This window comes from Phascolarctos cinereus, unplaced genomic scaffold, assembly GCF_003287225.1.
Source record: "Phascolarctos cinereus isolate Bilbo 61053 unplaced genomic scaffold, phaCin_HiC Scaffold_4;HRSCAF=312, whole genome shotgun sequence".
In the NCBI taxonomy this organism is placed as follows: Eukaryota; Metazoa; Chordata; class Mammalia; order Diprotodontia; family Phascolarctidae; genus Phascolarctos; species Phascolarctos cinereus.
In genome coordinates this window covers 169,712,597-169,731,419 of record NW_027555847.1, presented here as the reverse complement: position 1 = coordinate 169,731,419, position 18,823 = coordinate 169,712,597, and the positions used below count along the sequence as shown (strand labels likewise).

At 40.9% G+C, this 18,823-nt stretch overlaps 1 protein-coding gene and 1 non-coding gene across 2 annotated transcripts; both read left to right on the top strand.

Moving 5' to 3' along the window:
* Positions 1 to 3,421: 3,421 nt before the first annotated feature.
* On the top strand, positions 3,422 to 4,626 carry DEXI (Dexi homolog). Its single transcript, XM_078152775.1, has one exon. The coding sequence runs from the start codon at positions 4,050 to 4,052 to the stop codon at positions 4,533 to 4,535; it is 486 nt and encodes a 161-aa protein (XP_078008901.1). The 5' UTR covers positions 3,422 to 4,049; the 3' UTR covers positions 4,536 to 4,626.
* A 31-nt stretch (positions 4,627 to 4,657) lies between these two features.
* Positions 4,658 to 17,483, top strand: LOC110198328 (uncharacterized). The gene is made up of 3 exons (XR_013485973.1): positions 4,658 to 4,746; positions 8,124 to 8,281; positions 17,396 to 17,483. It is a non-coding gene; the product is annotated as an uncharacterized LOC110198328 (transcript).
* Positions 17,484 to 18,823: the final 1,340 nt, after the last annotated feature.

Genomic DNA, 18,823 nt, shown 5'->3' with positions numbered 1-18,823 from the left:
AAGGATGCCTATCATTTAGGGAATGGCTGAACAAGTTGTGGTATGTGAATGTAATGGAATACTATTGTTCTATAAGAAATAATGAGCAGAAGGATTTCAGAAAAACCTGGAAAGATTTATATGAACTGATGCTGAGTGAAGTGAGCAGAATCAGGAGAACATCATACACAGTAATAGCAACATTGTGTAATGATAAGCTATGATAGACTTAGCTCTTCTCAGCAACACAATGATCCAAGACAATTCCAAAAGATTCATGATGAAAAATGCTACCCACATCCAGAGAAAGAACTATGGAGTCTGAATGCAGATAAAAGCATACTATTTTCACCTTTTTTTGTTTGTTTTTTTCTTTCTTGCTTTTTTTCCCCCTTTTGTTCTGATTCTTCTTTCACAACATGACTAATGTGGAAATATGTTTACCATGATTGTACGTGTATAATCTATATCAGATTGCTTGTTGTGTTGGGAGGGGATGGAGGAAGAAAAATTTGGAACTCAAAATCTTACAAAAATGAATGTTGAAAACCATCTTTACATATAATTGGAAAAAAATAATAAAATACTATTAAGTGGGGGCAGGGGGAGAGAAAGCCCTGAGTTCAGATCTGGCATCAGACATTTACTTACTGTGTAACCTTGGGCAAGCCACTTAACCTCTGTTTGTCTGAGCCTCCCCAACTGAAAAGTGAGGATAATAATAGTCTTTATCACAAAGGTCTGTTGTGAGGATTAATGAGATAATATTTGAAAAAGTGCTTAGCAAAGTGCCTGACACATGATCTTTCTCCTCTCTCTTGACTTTTGTCTTGAGTTTGGTAACTCGAAGGAGGAGAGTGAGGATGAGAACTTTCTGAAGCTCTGCCTCACTTAAATCCAAGTCAGGAGGAAGTCAAAATATCACCCTTGTGATGTCATTAGTCCTCTTCAGAACAAAGGACAAACAACAACTATGATGATGACACATATTAGGTGCTTAATACATGCTTATTTCCTTCCCCTTTCCCCCAAGAAAGACCAAACAGATGAAGAATATCATTGCCCAGATTTCAACATGCATGTGAGTAGATTCCCTCTAGAGCATGTCCAATAGTACATATACCTGGGACAGACAGTACAAATAGGCAACAAGCTGGACCAGAATTGAAAAGAAGGAGAATAAGCTGGATAATTTCAGAAAATTACCAAGGGCTTTTACTGATCCCAAACTCCCCATGAAAACAAGGGCCCAACTTTTCCATATTAGCATTTTATTGTGCTGTATGGCAGTGAGAGGTAGAACATCCCTGCATCTGAAGAACAAATAATAACCAGGAAAAAGTACCTAAATTTCTCCTCCAAGAAATAAATCGAAAGCAGGGATGGTTCTTCCACATTTTGCAGATGAAAACTGGCATTTATATGGATGAATGGAACAAGCTTTATTAAGCACCTACTATGTGCCAGGCATTGTGATAAGCACTTTAAAATATATTATGTTTTGTGATTCACAAAACATTTTCCACACAATTACACTGTGAATAGATAGGATAGGTTTGTCTATTTACAGAGATGAAAAATAAGGCTCCAGTTAAATGACTTTCCAGAGTCACGTGGCTGATAAGTGACAGACCCATGTCCTTGGTCTTAAATTCAGTACTCTTCCTATTATACGCCAATTGCTTCTCACTTAAGTACCAAGGGAGGCTAAGTAACTTGCTCACAGTCATATAGTGAGTGAGGTAGGGGCAGAGTTTGGAATTCTGTTCTCCTGACATCACTAGAATTCACTATCCCAAACTCTAAGAAGGTAATGAGCAAAAATGGCATCCTGTCCTATCTACAGAGTACCATCCCAAGTCTGGGGGAAAGAAAAAAAGGGGAAGGACAGAACAGGGTGGATCTTCCAAAAAATGGAACTACCCCTTAGATTCAAATGAGAAACTCCTCCACCCCTACCTAGTTGCACAAACTATCTTACAATATAAACCCCATAATACCAAACTGTTAGAGCTTCTGGGGAGTTCAACTGATAGCTTCTTGCTTTGCCCTCCCAACACTTCCTCAACAGAAAAGTGCAAAAAATTAGTTGTGACTCCCCCCCTTGACTGCCTGGCTGCCTTCTGGAGCTGCTCTGATTCCCCATGCTACAATTTTAATTGCAATTTCTCATTTACTTCATTTGTAGGATTATAAATTTAGAGCTGGAAGGAACCTTAGAGATCATCTAGCCCAACTCCCTCATTTTACAGATGAGGAAACTGAGGCTCAGAGATATCAGGCAAATTGCCCAAGGTGACAAAAGTTGTAAGTGACAGAGACAGGATTTGGTTCAGTTCAACCTGGATTATGCTCCTGTAATGTATGAGGCACCGTGCAACAATGAAAACAACACAAAAAAGATGCAGTCCCTGCTCTAAAATGATTTACAAACTAAGGGGGAGGTACAGATATAGAATGCCTACACACAAACAATTATGGTACAAGCTGCTCTCGAGTCAAAGTACCTGAGTTCAAATCCAGCCTCTGACGCGCATTGCCTGTATGACCTTGGACAGATCACTGAAGATTCCTATTTCCTCATCTGTAAAGATGAAGGAACGGCAGCTGGGTGGCAGAGTGGATAGAGTGCTTAGCCTGGAGTCAGGAAAACTCATCTTCCTGAGTTCAAATCTGGCTTCAGGCACTTACGTGTGACCCTGGGCAAGTCGCTTAACTTTGTTTGCCTCAGTTCCCTCATCTATAAAATGAGTTGGAAAAGGAAATGGCAAACCACTCCAGCATCTTTGCCAAAAAAATCCCAAACGGGGTCTTGAAGAGCCGGGCAGGACAGATAAAACGACTGACCAACAACCCAAATATGAAGGGATTAAACTAAATGGCCTTGGAGGACTAGATCTATGTTTCTTAGGATCCTAAGATAGAATGTGCTAGAGATAAAGGAGAGGAGCAAGTGTCCCAGGAAAATCTGAGGAGAGTGCTTATTCTCCTCAATTGAGAACTGAAGGGTTCAGGGGAAAGCTTCATGGGAGAAGGCGCACTTGTTCTGGGAAGAAGAGGATTTCAAAAAGAGGAGAAATGTGGAGAAGGAGCATTCTTAAGCATTGCAGGGTCAAAAAACTTCTTCTGAAAGGGTTAACATTGGTGCCAGATGTGAAGTAACTTGAAAGTAGTGTGAATGACTTTTAGTCCTTATATTTTTATTTATTTTATTTTCCCCAATTTACAATTTCTCAAACACAGGTGGAATCCTGAGGACAGAGCCCCAGTCTGTCGGACTAATTGCGGACAAAACTGGAGAAGCCAGGCCAGGTGAAGAACTAGGCAGCTGGAGTTAGGGAGCGGCCCGGCCCGGGGCGGGCGGGGAGGCGGGGGGACTGGGGAGACGGAGCAGCTCCCGCCTTTCCCCCCGCCCCTGGGCGGCCCGGGCCAGTGCGCGCTGGGGCCGGGCGGAGGCTGCGCTAGAGGCCGAGCTGAGGCCCCGCGGAGGCGGGGAGGGGAGAGGCGGACATGGGAGCGCTGGGCCCTGGGAGCTGAGGGGGAAACCGAGCCCAACTGCACCCAGAGGAGACCACAGGCTGGACGTGCCGGGAGGAAGACACACAGGGTAGCAACGGCGGCGGTGCCACTTGAACGAGCGGAAGCGGCGATGTCCCCGGAGCCTCGACCTCCTCCTGGACACTGAGCCCCGCAGCCGGGCCCTGCGTCCCCAGCTTGCGGGAATCCGGCCGCAGTCCTCTCTGGGACCCCTGGGAAGTGGGGAGAGAGCGCTCAGCCGGGCTTCCCACTGCTGGCCAGCTCCGACACCAAGACTGCCCTGCTGGAGAGCCCCGGGAGACTGCCCCGGGGCGCTGCTGCAATTGCCTTACATATATTTCCACCCTCCCTCCCTCTGCTGCCGCAGAGTGGAAGCATCTGGGCTCCTGTCTTGGGACTACCACATCTGGATACCTTCCCTGTAACAGCACAGGCCTTGCCTTGCCTGGGTTTCTCATCTCTGGAACCCATCAGCATAACTAGAAACCCCTCCTCCCCCTCCTTCCTCAAGTTACTGCAGAGTCCTAACACATATGGACTTATGCCCTCAGATCCCAAATCCCTCCCTACCTCTTAGCACAGTAGCCAAGTTTTCTCCAACCCCACTTTCCTTCCCTTTAACACACACACACACACACACACACACACACACACACACACACACACACACACACACACACACACACACACACATATCTGGATTACCCCATCTCAGCCCCCAGCTTGCCTTTCTCTGCATGCCCACTCCAGGGATTGCTGCCCATCTGGATGCACTGGGCCCCCTTACCTCCCATGTGCCCCTACTACCCTATATGTTCTACGTGGGGTTGTTCTTTGTCAACGTCCTGATCCTGTATTATGCCTTCCTGATGGAGTACATTGTCCTTAATGTGGGTTTGGTTTTCCTGCCTGAGGACATGGACCAGGCACTGGTGGATCTGGGTGTACTCTCAGATCCAGGCTCTGGGCTCTATGACACTGACAGTGAGTTGGATGTCTTCGATGGCTACCTGGAGTAGGGGGATCCTGGGGCTGGGATCCCCCAGTCAGAGCCTTCCTTCTTCCCTCAGGCCCTGCAGAGGAAACCTTCAGGCCTATCACAGCTTGTACTTCCTGGGCCAGAATGCCTGGGACAGGCTGATACTGTGGGTGACACAGGAGTTGCCATCGATGATGTCTTCCTTCCTTCAGGGGGATCCAGAACAATGCCCTCCCTGGTCCTCAATACCCGTAAGTGTCCTCCCTGCCTTGTAGAATTGAGTGGGTTTGAATACATGTGGGCTGGACAGGGAAACAATGATGGCTGGGGACCTGCCTGATCTATCCCTGATTCCAGAGGACCCTTTGGTTCCCCATAAAGGCATTTTTCTGACTTATTCTCTCAAAGGTCTTTGCTTTCCCCTGCCTGTTCTGCTTTGGAACTGTTCCATTTATAATCTGGATTCTGTGAGGATAGGAATGGAATGGTCAGTTCTCCCTTTTTGGGTCTTTAGGAATCTGGGCTATGGAGTATTTCCAGAGGGTAACCAGGAAGCTGAAACCTTGTTTATGTGACAGCTGTTGTTCATAAGTGCTTACTTGGTACTGATCAGCTGCTACAGAGAATTGGAGGGTTAAAGAGGAATAGGGAGGGAGGGAGAGGCAGACAGAAACAGAGAGAGGTCATCAGCTTGAAATGGCAAAGATGGTGTCAGTTTGGCACCACATAGACTTCCTCAGACTTCCAAGATGGTCCTTCTGGGCTCAACTTTGAGTCCAATACCCATTGAACATTGGGAATCCCAGATTCCCACATAGGGGTAAGAGGTATGCAACAAAACCATGTGATGAATCTCTTTTTCCCTTCTATTTTCTGAGTGGGAAGATAGCCAAGGGGCCATAGTTATAGAAAATACTATATGTTATGTGAATTTATTAATAAAATACCTGTAAGTGGTTGGTGGTCTTCCTCCTGAAGATTTAATTTCCTCCAGGAAATTATGGGTTATGAAAAAGAGATGGGAAGGGAGGCTAATAATTCCTGCTGTTTTAGGATTTGCTCAAGTAACCCAAATGAACAGTAGGAAGCCCTAAATATCAGCCCTTTGTTGGAGGGTGAGGGATTTGAAGGGCTGTTAGGAGAACCACTATTTTATTGAGAAAGAACTTGCCTAGGGGGAAATTAGAGACCACTTATCTTGGGTTTGCTTTTTTCCAAGTCTGCATTCTGGAATCAGATTTCAGGGTGCCCAACATAATTAATATTGCATATTGTTTCTGTAGGGTAGGCCAACTTTGCAAGGCAAGCTGAAGGGGGAATGTTGGACTCTGGGGCTGCCCTTAGCATCAGCTTTTACATTCCCCATTGAACTCCATGAGGAGAGAGGCCTACTGAAACATGAGACTTTGAGATCATGACTCCCAGAAAGTTTCCCTCTTTTGAGGACAGCATTAGAGTTAGGGTAGAGGAAGCAAAAGGACTAGCTCAGGCTTATGGAAACCCAGCTAGTTGCCCTTTGGGGGATTAAGATAGGTTCGTTTGCCTCTTTGGGCAGCTGCTGCTGTTGGCCTCAGTCAGATGACAGCTGGAAGAAGTCTGACAGCCCAAGTTCCTTCCTCCCCGCCAAGACTGACAACATCCTGCCTATCATGTCAGCTTTTTTGAGTATTTGCTAGGATCCTGAGGTCATATCCAGGCATTGGGCCAAATAATTCTACAATAATAAGAGTCTGGCCTAAGTTTTTGGGTAGGGATGATCAGAAAAGATAGCTAGGACTTTTCTCTGCTTTCCACCCCTCATCCCCTCAAAACTGTAAAACTTGTTCCATTCGTCCTCTTCTATAACTGAACATACACTGTGCCCATCTCTGCCAAGATGGCAGTGATTGGTGGAGTCCTCTGTGGGTATTGTGAGGCCCTGGTTCTGTTTGCCACCATGAGGCAGGGCAGGGGAGGAGGGAACCTTAAAAAACCATCTACAAAGGACAGCTAGGTGGCGCAGTGGATAGGGCACCAGCCCTGAAGTCAGGAGTACCTGAGTTCAAATGCGGCCTCAGACCAAACACTTGACACTTACTAGCTGTGTGACCCTGGGCAAGTCACTTAACCCCAGTTGCCTTAAAAAAAAATCTACCAGACTCGAAGTCATTGCTGTTTTTAGAGATATTGTCTCAACAATGCAATTTGATGAAAAGGATCTTATTTTATCTTTTCTGCTTTGCTAGTCATCATGTTCAACATCAACAAGAAACACTTTCCCATCCAAAAAGAAGTGTTGACATATTCTAACTAAAAATTTGAAGCCAAATGGTCCCATATAATTTTCAGCAAACAGCGTTTAAGTATAAACACAAGTAAACACATTTTTTCAGGGACATCTTTGTAGAGCTATCAAAGTTATTTTTTAATTGTGGAAAGTGACAAAGATGTGACAAGGATGTTATTGCCTTGACTTCTTAAAAGAAGGCAAACTTTCAAAAGAGGAAAAAAAAGGACCATAGCTTTTCTCCTTTCCACTTTCAGCCCCACAAACAATGTGACAAAATCAAGATACATGATGATTATAGGGAAGGAAAAACAACCAAAAATAACACAAAGATCTTTTTTTAAGTTAACTCACCAACTGTGGACTGATCATCCTTATAGGTATTTAAACTGTGGTAACCCTAAGCCACAAAATATTTAAGGAAAAACAACTTTTTTCCCCTCTCTGTGTCCGGCTCTCTGTGTCTCTCTCTTTCTCTGTCTCTGTCTCTCTCTGTCACACACACGCACACATTCATCATGGCAAAATCGGACTTATGGTCCCATCTCCCCACTAGCCAAATATTCTTATACTATCAAACAGACGGTCAACTATACATCCCATCTTTTCCCATTTTTTGTTCTTTTCTCACTTCATTTTCTTCATTTTCTAAGTAAAACTAGATCACAACTATCAGGGGATTGTTCTTATTGCTGTTTCCCCTGAAGGGTAAAAGATAGATTTGCTATTTGATGAGAGAAGGACATTCTCATTGGTCAAGTACTTTTGAGGTTGAGTTAGACCTTAGGCCATCTGCCACAATACCCAATTGAACTATGACTTGGGTTCTAGTAAAGAGTTTGGAAGCACTATTTAACTGTTTGCTTTCTCTTGGCTTGAGGGTCTCCACATGATTTTGTCATTTTGTTAAGCCATGGAAGATGGCATGAGTAGAGAAGGGGTCATAGGAATTAAGAGGAAATCATCTGTGAGCCTGAAATGAAAGAAATAAGACATTTGCTATTAACCATCTAGATTAGGAGTTCTTGTTTCCTTTCATGGACCCCTTTGGCAGTCTAGTGAAACCTATGGACTTCTCAAAATAATGTTTTAAAAGCATGCAGTAAAGTACATAAGCAATTTTATTGAAATAGAGTTATCAACATATTTTTTCCCATCCAATTTCATTATTGCCAGGTTAAAAACACCTGGCTTGGGTCATCCACATTCCACTGCTTCCCTCCCCAAAGCTAGCATGGCACTGTAGCCTAGCCAATAAGAACCAAACCCTTCAATAATCTATAGCTCCTCCCTTTTCTGATGCTTGTGCAGGTGACAACAGTGGTAAGGTAAATGACATCAGTATTCTCATCTTCTCAACAGGCAGAAATGGTTACAAGCAAGTTCCTGAGGAGTTGTTTTCCAGCTGCCATATGCCATCAGCCCTTCCCAGAGATTATACAAATGAATCCTCTTGTATTACCTTTCATAACTAATAGTACAGAAGGGAACCTTCAAGAAGTAGGCGAAGGTTTCCTCTGGTAAATAGAATATCTTAACTGGACAAATTTTCATTTAATCAAAACTATTGACCCTTTACTAACTCCAGTAAAAGCAACATATCTTACTTAAATGAATAACCCTTAGAGTAGACTAATAAACAATTGGAATTTGAGAATTTGGTACAGATGTTTAAAAGACAGTATTATATAGTGGAAAGAGCACTAGACTTGGCAGAAGACTTGGAATTAAATCCTGGCTTTCCCCTTTATTACCAGTGTGACCTTGGTCCAGTAATTTAACCTCTCTGAGTTTCAGTTTAATCATCTGTAAAATGAGGATAATCATACCTACCCTACATACCTCACATGGTTGATGTAGGGATCAAATGAGCTAATGGATGGGTAGCCCTATGTAAAGATAAACTCTTAAATCATTCTTTCCCATTGATGAGTCTTTGACTTTTCCTTCGCACCTGTAAACACCATATTCCCCCAGTGACAGCTCTCATCTCCCGTCTCCTTCAAGCTATCAAAGACTACATTCAGATTCAACATATATAACTCAGTGATATGAAAATGGAACCTCTACACTTCACTGCTCATCCCTGAGACATAGCTTCTGCTTAAGTTAGAAAAGGAGATTTTTCTTTTATAGCTCACTAAAGAGGAAAGGCATTCAGTGCTAGCTCAGGTGTAACATCTGATTACCACTTATCAACTACTGAAAATTACTACTAGAGTCTTAACAGCTTAGAGATTTTAGAAAAACCACTATAAAATACTGCTTCCAAACTTTGTTCTGGAAGGAAGAAAAGAAGCATTTATTAAACTTCTACTATGTGCCAGGTACCATGCTAAACACTTCATAAATGTTATCTCGTTTAATCCTTACAACAACCTTGGGAGATAGGAAGTAGGTGCTATTATTACACCCATTTTACAGTTGAGAAAACTGAAGCAGGCAGAGGTCAAGTGATTTGGCCAGGGTTATATGGCTGTTAAGTATCTGAGGCTAGATTTGAAATAGGTCTTCCTGACTCTATGTCTAATGCTGTATCCATTGCCCCACCTAGCTGCTTCACTGGAAACATTTAGTTCTTGGGCACTTAATATTAACTTGAAACATCCAATCCAACAAGAATTCATTAAGCAAGACCCTACGCTAAGTGCAAAGACAACATTTAAAAGTCCTTGTCCTTATGGAGACTACATTTCGGTGGGGGGATACAGCTTGTAAACATTTAAGTGTGTGTATGTGTGTGTATATATACACATATATGTGTGTTTATACACACATACACATATATACATGTGTGTATATGTGGGTATGCATCTAGATATAGATATCTAGATATAGATATATACACCATTTGAAGGCAGGGGAACCTGTGGATAGATTTCAGGGAGTCCATGAACTTGAATACAAAAAAAATTCCATCTTTATTTTCACTAAACTCTAACCAAAATATAGCATTTCTTTAAATTATTTAAAAACGTCATTCCAAAAGGAATGATGGCTTCACCAGAATTCTAAAGGGGACCTCTGGACTAAAGTTTGGGAAAGGTGTATATACTCATAAAGGTGTTTACATCTTATAGCAGCTGAGCCTTGCAAGAAGCCAAGGATGTCAAGAAGTAATGTGGGGATACATTTCACGCATGGGAGATGGCTTGTGCAAAGGTATAGAGGGGGAAGATAGAGGGGGGATAACAAGTGCTCCTGATTGCCTGAAATGTACAATATGGGATTGAATTCATGAGTGATAAAGTATGTACCTACTGTGTTCTGAACACGGCTTGGTACCAGGGATAAGGACAAAAATGTGGAGTAAGCCTGGAAAGTAGGCTAGAGCCAAACTGTGAAGGTTTTTAAATGGCAAACTGAGGAGTTGCATTTTATTTGAGAGCTAGTAGGAAAGCATTGAGAATAATTAAATGGGTAAGTGATTTGCTCAGGCCCTTGCTTTAGGAACTTTTGGCAACTTATTGGATGTGAGGGTGAGGGAATGGAAAGTTTTCAGGTCTGGATGCCTTTGTGTATTGTAGCACCCTCAACATAAAGAAAGAAAATTGAGCTTAGGAGAAAAGATTTAAGTGAAAGATGAGTTACATATTGGACATGTTGAATTTGAGATACCTGTTGAATGTCCCCTTTGAAATGTTCCCAAAGTAGCTGGTGATAGAGGTCTGGGGCTCAGAAGAGAGATCAGGGTCAAATATGTAGATTGGTAAATCATGTATAAAAATGACAAGCAGACTCATAAAAACTGAGAAGGGTATTCTGGGCCAGGGATCCTTAAACTTGTTTTAAAAAAAATATTTTGATGACTATTTCAGTACAATTGGTTTCCTTTGTAATCTTATTTTTTAATTTATTTTACTTTCAAGCTGTAGCATCAAACAACCATTTTCATAACATAGTATAATAAAAAAGATAATTGCACATGAAACTGCAAATCTACTATGTGCAACTTGCTATTCCTTTTAAATATACAACAAAGTTATCATGTAAATTTCTTTTTTTCCCCTTTTTGTCTTCCCTCTCTCTCCCCCCAGAGATAGCTACCATTAGACACAAAAAGGTATATATGTAAAATTATTCTATACATACTTCTATTTATCTTTTATTTATTTATATTCTATTTTATTTTATATGTTTAAAAATAATACTTCACTAGATTGCCCAAAAAGTTTATGACACACACAAAATGATTAAGAACTTCTGATGCAGACAGAGAAGAGAACCCAACACAAAGTCTGGGGCACACCCAACTTTAGGGGACTGGTACATAGATAATACTGCACCAAAGTGGGATGAGGAGTTGTCAAATGAGTTGGATGAGAACAGGAGAGAGCAGTTATCATGATAACCCAAGGAAGAGAGAGTGTCCAAGAGAAGATGGTGGTCACCAGTGTCAAATGCTGCAGAGAGTTAAGGGATTTGAGGGCCAAGAAAAGGCCATGGAATTTAACAATTCAGCAATCATTGGTAACCTTGGACTGTTTCAGTGGAGTAATGATGCCACAACCTAGATTGTAAGGGGTTGAGAATTGGATGGGAGGAGAGAAGTAGAGGCCACAGTGTAGACTGCTTTTTCTAGGAATGTGTCTGTGAAAGGAAGGAGAGATATATAGGATGATAACTTGAAGGGATCATGTAGTCAAGTGAAGGCTTGGTTTTTAAAGGATCAGGGAGACCTGGGCATAGTTATAGGCTTTGGAGAAGGAGCCAAAAGATACTGCTAGATTGAGGATAAGGAAGAAAGAAAATATGCGTGCTATGTTTGAAGATGCAAACTCCCCATAGCAATAGAACTGGAATAAAAGTGAAACCAAGGAAAAGAAAAATCAAGGAGACAGAAGGGGATCCAGGGCACAAGTAGAGGGATTGCAGTTGGTAAGGGGCCTTTCCTTGGAGATGAGAGCAAAGGAGGAGAGGATGACGATAATGGCAAGGGGTTTGAGATATAGAAAAGGAAAGAAGAGAGAGCTGGCAATTAACAGACTCTATCTTTCCTTTAAAGTAGCAAGTAAATGCCTCTGCTGAGAAAGAAGTGGATGAGGGTAATGATTGAGGATAAAAGAGCAGGTTTGGAACAGCCCCTGTAGTGAATGAGGCAGAGTCAAATAGGGAGGAAGAAAAGAATCCCTAGTAAAGTAGTGAGAGCCCTGGTGAGATTAGATAAGCTCTGGGGGGGGGGGGGAGTTTGGTAAAATAGTGGTAAAAGCATTGAACTTGGATTCATGGGAAATCTGGGTTCAAGTCCAACTTTTGACAATTACTGTGAGTATAGGCAAGTCACTTAAATTCTCTGAGCATCAATTTCTTCATCTATAAAAATTAGATAATAGAGAAATGTCTCAAATGAAAAAATGCAAAGTGAAGCACTTTGTAGACCTCAAACATACATTTTATTATTTATAACAACACAGCCCTGGTGGTTTCAGGTAGTATCTCTTACACATAAATTGGATTGGTCATATGGGAGAATGTCTCCCTGTCAGAAATTCCCATAAAAGAAGACTTTTTTTTCCCCATGAGGCTGCCTTCCTACCAATGGCGAGCCATTAGAATAGAGTGTTCATTTATTCAACAAGCATTTATTAAGGATTTATCCTTGTGCAAAGCACTGTGCTAGATATACAAAGATATACAGAAAAAGACAACAGCCGCTGCCTTCAAGTAACTTAAATTCTACCAGAAAGAAATGACATGAATACAGATAAATTAATACTATCCACACACACACACACACATATGTATGTATATATTTTATATATTTATTTGCTGACTATATTTATATTTTGTTGTGTGCATATGTGTATATGTGTGCATATTTATACATATTTGTATTGTGTACACACCCACACACCCACATACACCAGAACAAAAATTACTTTGTATTTACTGGACAATCTATTAGGCATTTCATGATCTCATCCCTAACCCTGCCTCTTCAACAAATGGAATTACTTTATATTTACTATCTAGATATAGATATGTATATCTATACACATACATGTATATATGTGTAGATATATACATGTGCAGTAAATACAAAGTAATGTCTATTGTATATTTGTATATGTCCATGCATATATGTATATGTGTGTATGCACATACACTTACACATATGTAAATAAAATACAAAGTAATGTCTGTTGTTCAGGAAACAGGGTTAAGGAAGAGATCGGAGAAGGCCTCCGGGAGTAGGAACTGTACTTCAGCTAATCCTTGAAAGAAGTTAAGAGGAGATGAGAAGGAGGCATGGCAAACAGCCCATACAGGGAGATAGAATATTGAGTTCAGGGAACAAGTAGAGTTTGTCTGGAACAAAGCATGCATGATATCAGTCTAGAAAGATAGATGGGAGACAGATTGTGAAGGGCTTTAAATGCTAATCATCTGACCACCTGAATGGCAAAAGGGGAAAAAAATGGAATTTTTTCCCATTGTTTTTATAGCAATCAAGCTTCCCTCCCTCCCAATATCCATACATTCATCCATGATATATATATCTCTGAAAAAGCAAAGGGATGCTGATGCATAATTTACTGTACTAGTTGGATCTCAAATTAGACAGTTTATCCACAAAAATATCAAGCTATGTAATTGTATATTGAAGGAGCTAATGTGCTTTTACATACAGATATGTAAGAGCACCCTTTCCTCCTTCTTGCCCATGGAATGGCCAGTAATTGAACTGGTATGATACCAGAAATAAAGTCAATGGTCTAATGAATTTTTTTTAGTGCTTTAAGGAGTTTAGAACAAAGGCAGGCCTTTAATTCAACTTAATAATTGTTGAGATAGTGCCTGTTATATAGCATTATAGGCACCATAGAGAATAGGAAAAGCATAAGATACTGTCCCTACTCTCAGAGTGCTTCCAATCTCATTTATGAAACAAGATTTACATACAAACACACATACATATAAAATACTATATTGATTATGGGAGGCAGTGTGGGATGGAGGATTAGACTTGGAGTCAGAAAGAATCTGGGTTTAAATGCCAGCTCTGATACTTATAAGCTGTGTCATCCTGAGCCAGTCACTTAACCTGTCTCCATGTCATTTTCCTCATCTATAAAATAGAGATAACAATAGTATTTATGCACATACCTCATGGGATTGTTGTAAGAATTATGCCCTTTTCAAACCTTAAAGCACTATATAAATGGTAGCTACTATTATTAATGCTGTATAGTGATAAGGCTTAGGTTCAAATTCTTACTCTGCCTTTAACTAGCTTTCTGACCCTAGGCAAGTTCCTTCACTTTCCTTGCCTTCAGGATCTTCATTTGTAGAAGTGAGGTTGCTTCAAACACTCAGATTCAATAATTGTAGGAAATATCATTGGAGCTCAGAGAAAGAGGACAAACAGAGAAGGCTTTATGAAGGAGGTAGGACCTCAGGGGTACCTTGAAGGATTTGAATTGACAAGGTGGAGGCCATGCCATGATCAAGGGGGCAAAGACCCTCATTAGAGTACTAGGCATAGCTACTGTTCAGTCAGTTAATAGGCATTTGTTTATTATTAACATTTATTATGTTCCAGGTACTGTGCTAAGTGCTGGGGTTACAAAGTAAGGTGAAAAACAGTCTCTGCTCTCAAAGAGTTCATATTTTAATGGAGACAATATGTAAATTATTAGGTACATCCAATACATATATACATATATGTGACCAGTTTGCTAAAATAGTGGTAAAAACATTGAACTTGGATTCAGGGGAAATCTGGGTTCAAGTCCCACCTTTGACAAGTGTGTGTGTGTGTGTGTGTGTGTGTGTGTGTGTGTGTGTGTGTGGTGTGTGTGTGTGTGTGTGTGTGTGTGGCCTACTACAAGTAGGCCAGTGTAGCTGGATCCTAACGTACTTGGAGGAGATAAGACCAAAAAGGGAGAAAGAAGATAGTTTATGAAGAGTTTTAAATCCCTAATGGAAGACTATATTTGATCCTGGAAGTAATAGGGAGCCCTTGGAGCTCAATCTGTAGTACGGGCCACAAATTTGTGAAAATTGAGGCTCCTATAGCCTTTTGGGAAAAGCCAGACATTGGAAATTATTTGATGCCATCAGACCTGCAACAACTGAAATAATATGTGGGAGAAAGCCTGGAATCTTGGTGCAGTATTGTAGAGCAGGTTATCTAGGAGTGTGGGGAGCCTGCCAAGTAACTTCACCCCAGAAAACCACAGGCAGGCTCTTGGCTCCCAAGCGCTGCCATCTGAATGACAGGTATTATGGCCACAGGGTGCTGACATCTTTGACCCTGGGAGAAGCAGGATGTTGAGCTGGTGAATTCTCTACTCTTCCCAGACTCAGCAAAGAGAATAGAGAGGTTAGCCAAATGGCTGTATTCTTACCCTCTGGGTTTTTAAAGAGGCAGCTATAGCTCTCCTAACTTTCCTTCCAGCTGCTTCAGCTGCCACTCTCCCCTTCCCCTGGGCTCATCCACCATGGAGAGACTAGCCAGGTGGGGACAAATTTAACATGCTAGCCAAAAAGCAGCCTGGTAAGAAAGGTGGAATAGCTATCAGGAGTCCTGAGATCCAGGCTTGGGTCTGCCACTAACTGGGATTTTTCCTCACACAAATCATTCCTCTCTCCACCCATTCCATACCTACCTCAATTTCCTCACCTGTCACACAATGAGTTTGGACTAGATAATCTCTTAGTTCTCTTTCTAGCTCTAAACTCCTAGGATTAGCTGACATGAGCTTTTGTCTTTACCTGGTGTTATTACAAAATAATGAGACCAACTTTCTTAAAAAGTTTGTAAATATGCAGTATGTCTGCCTTGCATGTGGTGGGAGTTGATTAATGTTTGAGTCTTAGATGCATCTAGGTGACCCAGTGGACTCCACTGGGGCCTGGAGTTGGGAAGATGAGAGAGAAGCCTCAGAGAATGTGTGACCAGCTGTGTGACCTGGGAAAAGGCACTGAACAACCCTGGCTATCTCAGTTTCCTCCACTGTAAAATGGGAATAATAATAATAATAATAATAACACCTCCCAAGGTTGTTGTGAGCATAAAATGAGATAATATTTGTAAATTGATTAGCACAGTGCTTGACACATAGTAGGTGCTTAATACATGCCTCTTTCCTTCATTCATTTCCAAAGAGCAGTTTCAGAAATGATCTGGATAGTGACAACACAGTGCAGCTGTTATTCTGTACAAGTTCAAAAATTCTGTAATTATGTATTGCCTTATATGCCCAAGGCATTGTGCTATGTGCGTGTGTGTGCTTTTAAATCAATCTCATTCTATTTTAGTCCTACCTCATACTTTAAGGATCTGTCATGATTATTAAGTACTAGCATGGATGCCACAACAAAGGAGTGTGTGGAATTTCCTACTCCAAAGGTACTTAAAACAGAAGAGGTGCCCATTGGCTGGGGATACTTTACAAATTGTTACATAAATATAATTGCTATTATCATTGCTCTTGTTGGTTAATATTTATCTGGGATAATCAGCCAAGCGTAATGAACAAGAGTCCATCTAAAAGCATCAAAGAAACAAAGTGGCTGCCTCTGACATTTAATGGCTGTGGGATTATGAGCAAATCACTTAACCACTTTGAGCCATGGTTTCTTTGCCTGTAAAATGGGAAGAGTTTTACCTGTGGTATCTACCTTATAGGGTCATGGTGAGTTTCATGAGATCATAGGTTTAGAATCTGAAGGAGCTTTGAGGTCATCTGGTCCAACCCCTCATTTTGCATATGAGGAAACAGGCCCGGAGATGTCCTCTGACTCTGAAGCTACTGCGCCATTGGCTGCCTCCCTCCCATGAGATTCTATAATGTAAAGTCATTGGAGAAGAGTAGCTAGCATTTGTATAGTACTGTAAGGTTTCTAAAGTGCTTTATATATACATGAACTCATTTGATCCTCACAACAACTATTATTTTACAGATGAGGAAACTAGGGCTGAGTGATGCCAAGGGTCACACAGGGTTGCGTGGCTAATAAATGTCTAAGGCAAGATTTGAACTCAGATCTTCCTGTTTCCAAGTCCAGGGCTATAGCCACTGCCTACCTTAAAGTGCTCTATAAATGTCAGTTTTCTTCTTTCTTCTTATTTAGAAATCAGGCTAGGATGAGGATAACAATAGTATTGACCTTCCAATGTTGTTATGAGGATAAAATGAGATGATATTTGGAAAACAATTGCCAACTTTAAAATACTGCATAAATATTATCTATCATTGTTATTATTATGTTCATAATAATTAATTAATTAATTAAAGTTAATAAAAATTTAAATTTAATTTAAATTAATTTAATTTATATTTAAAATTTTAATTAATAAAAATGAGAAATAAAATGTATAGCCGTGGTTCTAATTATAGCATCATATATTTAGAGCTGCAAAGGACCTTATATCTAGTTCAATGCAGAAAACTGAGGCCTAGAGAGGTTAAATGACCTGTCATTGCTAGTGTGAACAGCACAGCCAGGACTCAAACCCAGGTCAGTGCTTTTTTTCCATGGCACCAATTCAGTCTGCCAATGGGGCTTCAGAGAGAGGGTGGGAAAACCTTTGGGCTGGTTTGAGGGACTGTTCTAGCTGCCCTTGCTACTTTAGACAAAGACTAATTCTGCCCATGTTAGTGACTTTAGTATCTGCTTCTCACTAGGTCTGCCCATCTTGAAAGTACACCACAATGCAACTCCTGGGATTAACGGGACTGAAAAGTGCTCAGGTTGGAAAGGCACACAGACTGGAAGAATGGACGCAAGAGCAACAGAAGGAGCCAGATCACAGATTCTTCCAAACAGATGTTTCCTCAGTGACTGTCCAGCTGCAGTGTTGCACAAGAGGCCAATGCCTTAGTTTAGTACCTTAAATGATCTGGATGCATATTTTTTATGGAAATCCATGCTTTTCTCTTTCTGTATTATTTCTAGCATCAGTACCTTGAAGAGTCAGCTTTGGGGGAAAATGTACTTAAGACTGTTTAGCAATGAACAGTAGTCTATATCAATAATTTGTTGTCAATAAAGCCTAAAGTAGTTGAAATGTTTAGAATTTTGTTGACCATTAGTTCTAGAGATGCTCTCAGGTGGGGACTCAAAATCAAAAAAATTAAGGAAATGTTCCAGAGGTTTGGTTTGGTAGGTTGTCCCTTTTGTTTTCAATCTGCTTGTCTTCCACTGGTTCTGCAGATCTCTCAACTGTTCTTTGGAAGAGAACTGGAAGAACATGTGCCAAGAATGACTTAATTATCCAACCCAAGATACTTTGAAAATTATAGTGTTATTTGAATTCAATTCCCATAAACCTGTAAAAGCACTCTGTGGAAAGCTAGCCTCTTTTGATTAAAAAAAAAAGATTCATTCAAGCCTTCTGCAATGTCTTGCCTTTTTTCATCCTTGCCTCAATAAGGTTGAGAAAACCAGTTTTAAAGAAATTCAGTATTGGGGCAGCTAGGTGGTGCAGTGAATAGAGTACCAGCCCTGGTTCAAATTCAGCCTCAGACACATAACACTTACTATCTATGTGACTCTGAGCAAGTCACTTAACCCCAATTGCCTCATCAAAAAAAAAAATTCAGTATTGACCAAGACCATAAGCAGAATGATAATGCCACTTAGTATTTAGAATCTGGGCCACTGTGATTTGGTAAGTCCTTATGACCCCCAATCTTTCCAGCCTGTTGGGCTCATTCACACTGGCAAACCAGCTAATGATGCCTGTGGACATGGATTGGAAACCGAAGAAACAACACTGAAATCTGTCAAGCTCACTTCTTTGAGAACTTTGAAAGTTCTCCCAAAAAAAGGCAGGGGAGGGGCAACTTGTAATCAACAACAACTAACAATAATCTTTTCAAGGTATGTGACACTTTATATTTGTTTAAATTCATTTACAAACAGAATTGTACTTGATCCTTACAAGCCCATCAGATAGGTAGAGCAGGTCTGGGAAAACTGACAGAGGAATTGAGTTTAAATAGAACTCAGTTGAGAAAACAGCTTCCAGATGTACTGAACAGGTTTGCTACTTTTTTTTCTTTCCTTGTGATTTCTGGAAATGTAAAATTGTGAGAGAGTTCAGTGCAATA

Excerpts from the sequence above, each read along its gene's own strand:
- DEXI (XM_078152775.1), top strand. The coding sequence starts at position 4,050 with ATGGACTTATGCCCTCAGATCCCAAATCCCTCCCTACCTCTTAGCACA.